General features: G+C 35.8%; 1 protein-coding gene across 1 annotated transcript in view; it reads left to right on the top strand.

Moving 5' to 3' along the window:
- LOC104078658 (calcium-activated potassium channel subunit alpha-1-like) overlaps window positions 1-5,370 on the top strand; it is a gene marked incomplete at its 3' end in the record, with an annotated part of 40,041 nt that overhangs the window by 32,775 nt on the left and 1,896 nt on the right. The window contains exons 7-9 of the mRNA XM_009580372.1: window positions 130-235; window positions 1,659-1,741; window positions 4,050-4,119. Of these exons, the coding sequence (XP_009578667.1) occupies window positions 130-235; window positions 1,659-1,741; window positions 4,050-4,119 (259 nt within the window). The remainder of the gene's footprint in view (window positions 1-129; window positions 236-1,658; window positions 1,742-4,049; window positions 4,120-5,370) is intronic.

Here is a 5,370-nt window from a genome sequence, read left to right on the forward strand (position 1 = left end):
ATCAGCAGAAGTCTGAATACCTAAAATAAATAAATGGGTTGGTTTATAAATGGGGGGCAAAGGAAATGGGGCAGTTACAGAAACTGACTTCTCATTTACTCTTGTGTTTTCTTTCTCTTCCCAATGCAGTATCTCCCCTAATCTTGAGCTGGAAGCTCTTTTTAAAAGACACTTCACTCAGGTGGAATTTTATCAGGGTTCAGTCCTTAATCCCCATGACCTGGCGAGAGTGAAGGTAACAGCTCTGTTGTTCTGTTCTCCTGCTAATTGACCTTTTTTACAGTACTCATTGCATTATTTGGAAAAAAAACAGTAAAGCTCTTCTTCAGGTAACCCCAAAAGATTGTTTTTCCATCTCTATTAGCTTGCCTAATAAATTATTATATCTGTCCTTATAAACCTTGTTTTCCCTATATCTTTAGGTGTTCAAAGCTACAGTAACACTGTGACTTAAGATACATTGTCTGCCATTCCATTGAACTTTTTATGAATTTTTCATTGGGTTTAGTTCAAGAGTCTATTTTACATTAATGTTTGATATAATAGTACATTGTCTTACAGTAATTGCTTAAAATGCTATTGTCTTACCTTCATCAGAATGATTAGAAAATAATTTTTCACCTGTCAAACCCTTTTTCTATTGTCTAGAATCCTGCAAAAAAAAAAAATACAATTTAAAATTTTTGGTTGCTAAAAGGGGATGGTTTTATTGTCTTGAATTCTCTATGGTAAATTATTTTGTACTCTTAAAGCAAAGCATGAAGCTTAAATGAAAAAAAAAAAAGATGGCAAGCTGTCAGATACAACATTAACTCTTTTACGTTTCTTTTTCTTTTTCTTTCTTTTTTTTTTAATGGAATATAAACCGGCTACTTAAGCCAAGAATATTTTAGTGCAATGTTAACACTTTCTGGAGTATTAATCATGTGTTTTGTCCATTTTGGCTGCAGAGATTGCTTAACCTTTTGTAGCCCAACACACACTGTTTCAGTTTATCAGAACAAAATGTTCTAATTATGACTATAAAATTGTGTGTTGGTATTTTGCGTTCTGTATTCCACCCTTCTTTGTGTTGGTATTTGGTTGTATATACTGAAAAATACTTTTGTCATCTGCTTTGAGTTAAATAGAGCTATGGTTTGTGTGAACATAGAGGTCCTGTGAACAGATCAGTTCTCCTTCTCATGCTTTCTAAAACTGGTGCTCAGATTTTAAATCATCAGTTCAGCCACCTCTTCCTGTCTCGAATAGGAAGGTACTTAAATTCCCAAATGAAGCTGCAGGACTTGTGGGAGCACTGTACTGATATAACAGGAACTTCCTATGGATTTAGGAGTCTAAATTTCAGTATCTGGTTGCAAAAGATATGTCCATTAACACCTTCAGGCCTCAGCTGATACAATGTAAGAGTCAATAACTGAACTACTGACCTGGTCTGAGCATCATAAGCAAGTTTCAGGAAATTACTATGTGTATATGAGAGCTGTTATCATCATTCATGTTAACTTATGTTAGCCTTCTAACATTTTTGATTAGCAGTAATAAGAACTGACATTCGCACTCATGATGGCAGTGTTGGATTCCCTAATACTTTATGATGAAAAAAGAGCTGGAAAAAGAGGTTGCTATTTATGTTTGCTTTTTCTTTGGTGTCTCAGATAGAGTCAGCAGATGCGTGCCTAATCCTTGCCAATAAATACTGCGCTGACCCAGATGCTGAAGATGCCTCCAATATTATGAGGTAAACTCATTAGTTTTTAATAGGTTTTTGGTTCTTAACTCTGATTAGCTAACTTCTGGTGTCCAGATAGGCTATAGCCACACACAGCTTTATTGCTGATCTGTTGCACTTGAAGAACATTCCAGGATTTTTTTTAGGGGACAAATTACAAGATTGTCTCAAAAGTTCAGAGATGAGGATACCCTAAATTCCTGCCTAAACTGTTTTAATTTAGCTGCTTTAGAAGCACAAGCTTTGGTACTCAGTCATTTTGCAGGACCTAGGGTTTAAGACTGAACGCAGTCCCAATAGGAATGAGAGGAAAGTGAACGCAGTTATGTTGTTGCAACAGTATGTTACGTGAGTGCATGTACTGCATGGGCTGGTATTAACGATGGGACAGAAGGACCCTTAATCACTTAATACTTCATTGCTCCTTGGTATATCTGCTTCTACAAGTAATTACGCTGCTTGGGAGAAAGGAAGATATACACTTCATGATGGTAACAATACAGTGGTCTCCTAGCTCCATCCTCCTTTTTTACATTGAAAATCAAACATTGCTTATTTTGATTGACAAGGCACTTACCACATTAGGGATCACCAGATCTTGTCCTGCTTTCCTCCTTATATTCTCTGAAGGAAGAAGATGAAAGAGTCAGTAAGTAGATGGCAGCTAGAATTACAACAAAGCTAAGCCATTCCATTTTTTGTGTTTTGTTCATACAAACCTAGTTTTAATGAGACCAGTCTCTGCTTTTTAAAATTAAAATGTCCATGATTTGTTAAAAATTCTCTAACATAGAATTAGCCACTGTTATGAACCAATTTTACTGGCCTGTCGGATGTTTGCATGCTGTGAGCGGAAGGAAGGGGAGAAATAAAAAAAAAATTAATGAAATTACTCCTCTGGAAGAAGTTCAGTGTGTGCAAGAGATCTGACTGTCTGTGGAAGGTGCAGGGCTTAAATATGCCTAATTTCATTTTCCAAACATGCTTTTGAGTTTCAGTGCAAGAAACTTTATTTTGACATTAATTGCATAAGTACATTAAAATATTCCAGGTGCAGATTAGTGCATTCTTAATAGATTTAATACATTTAATGTAATAAATAATGTAATTTAATGTAATAAAATGCAAAAGTGTTATTTTGAGAGTGGAATTCTCTTGTGTTTTCTCACATTTAAACGAATTTAATTCAACAAAATTGAATGTTTAATTAAATGATTCAATGAGAAATGGAAAATTAGAAGGAAGACTTGTTTTCTCCTTCCAAGAGAGAACATAAATTACAATCATGCGTACAACTTTTTTTTATCTGTTTCATGCTCTAGCTTTGATATGCTTCAAAGCACAAGCCAGACCAGCAGTTTGCAAGATAAGATACTTCCTACAAAACAGCAGTTATGGCATTCAGAGTCTTATGAGACTGGTGATTCCATAATAATTCAGATTATTTTTAAGTTTTGTTTTATCTTCTTTTTCTGCCTTCAGTTTGTACATGCAGAACTGATTTTTTTTGGCCTATTTCTCTCTGTAATTTTGCTCAATGTTTTTTTAATTTTTAAATTGTATGTTCCTCTCTTCATAACACGTTATCAATCCACTCATTTCTCAAACATTTTTCTTTCCAGCCACTTTTAATCTGTACACAGTTGAGTATATTATAGGCTCATTAAATAATTAAGAATGCAGTCAAGCTGCAGATTATGGAAGTAGCCCCGTCTTTGATAAATTCAGACTTCAAATATCAGTTTCAATATTGAGCTTTGGAATAATCCATAAAAATTAAGATGAATTTGCATGTGGATTTATGGCAAACAAAATAATTATTCAAGGTGCTTAAATATGATGAATGTCTAGCAACTATAAATAAATAATATGTGGTGGGACAGAAAGAAATGGATTCTTTTCAGACATTTATCATTGGAAAACTTGATCAATTATGTTGATTCAAAGACATGAAGATAATCACTGAAGATGACATAGTAATTGCAAGTGTATTATTTGCTTAACAGAATGAGTACAGTATCTGAACAGAGCTGCTAAAACAAGTCTCTTTTTCTGCAAATTCCATAAGAGTAAACCATTTGACTAAATAATTCCTGAAGCTTGATGTTCTCTAGTATTAGCTAATGGTTATTAACTGAATTTGACTAGATGTAAATATTGCATAGGTCTGACTTCAATCGGTCTGCTTTACAGGCAGATGAATAAGAGGGTACAGTTTTAGTTGTGGGACTTGACAACACAATGAAGTAAAGGTATTGGGATAGATAATCCAATCCCACCAGCTAAAAGTTATTTTGTTTTTTCTTTTATTTTTTAGAGTTATTTCAATAAAGAATTATCATCCGAAGATAAGAATTATCACTCAGATGTTGCAGTATCACAATAAGGTAACGTGGCAACCAGCAGTGTCTCTCCCCAGTTTTTTGCTACATTGCATTCGCTCATAAACAATTTTTCTGTCTCCACTAATAGTAAGTATTTTTCTTTCCAACCAAAACTGTCCTAATAATCCTTGTCATGTAATCCAGTTTCAAGGTAATTCAGTTTTATTTATATATGCAAGGGACCTTATCAAAATCCTCTGACATTTATTCGTTGCCTAGGGTCTAATTCTCAAAGCTATAGTGTCCATAGTTGCTATTGATTCCAGATGAGCTTTTAACCACTCAAAAGTTTTGCTCATCTTATTACACTAGGGCTACGCAAGATGAATCGGTGACCTCCAGGCAAGTCATCTGAAGTCAGTTCTTTGTGGATACTTCAAAAAAAAAGCATAGGATTGTTGTCTTATTGGAGATTTATTGTGATTTTGTGTTTCTTGCATGACAATTTAGACCTGAAATTGCTAAGTAGTAGGTACAAATAAATAAAATTAAGTGTTTTTTCATATAAAACGTAATTCAGTTGTGGAATTTATTTCTAAAAATATTGTGGAGATCAAAATTATAAATCCACTTTGGAAAGGAATTTGGCAAATTTTTGATGGTAAATCTGTGGCCTTTAAATGCAATGAAGTCATAGAATCATTAAGGTTGGAAAAGACCTCTAAGATCATTGAGTCCAACCGTCAACCCAACACCACCATGCACACTAAACCATGTCCCTAAGCACCACATCTACACGTCTTTTAAATACTTCCAGGGATGGTGACTCAGCCACTCCCCTGGGCAGCCTGTTCCAAGGCCTGACCACTCTTTCAGTAAAGAAATTTTTCCTAATGTCCGATCTAAACCTCCCTTGGCGCAATTTGAAGCCATTTCCTCTCGTCCTATCACTAGTTACTTGGCAGAAGAGACCACCACCCACCTCACTACAACCTCCTTTTTAGGTAGTTGTAGAGCGCGATGAGGTCTCCCCTCAGCCTCCTCTTCTACAGACTGAACAGTCTCAGTTCCCTCAGTCACTCCTCATAAGACTTGTTGTCCAGACCCTTCACCAGCTTCGTTGCCCTTCTCTGTACACACTCCAGCACCTCAATGTCCTTCTTGTAGTGAGGGGCCCAAAACTGAATACAGTATTCAAGATGCGGCCTCACCAGATCACTTCCCTCCTCCTGCTGGCCACACTATTTCTGATACAGGCCAGGATGCCATTGGCCTTCTTGGCCACCTGGGCACACTGCCGGCTCATGTTCAACC

The sequence above is a fragment of the Fulmarus glacialis genome, unplaced genomic scaffold, assembly GCF_000690835.1.
Source record: "Fulmarus glacialis isolate BGI_N327 unplaced genomic scaffold, ASM69083v1 scaffold21756, whole genome shotgun sequence".
Classification (NCBI taxonomy): Eukaryota; Metazoa; Chordata; class Aves; order Procellariiformes; family Procellariidae; genus Fulmarus; species Fulmarus glacialis.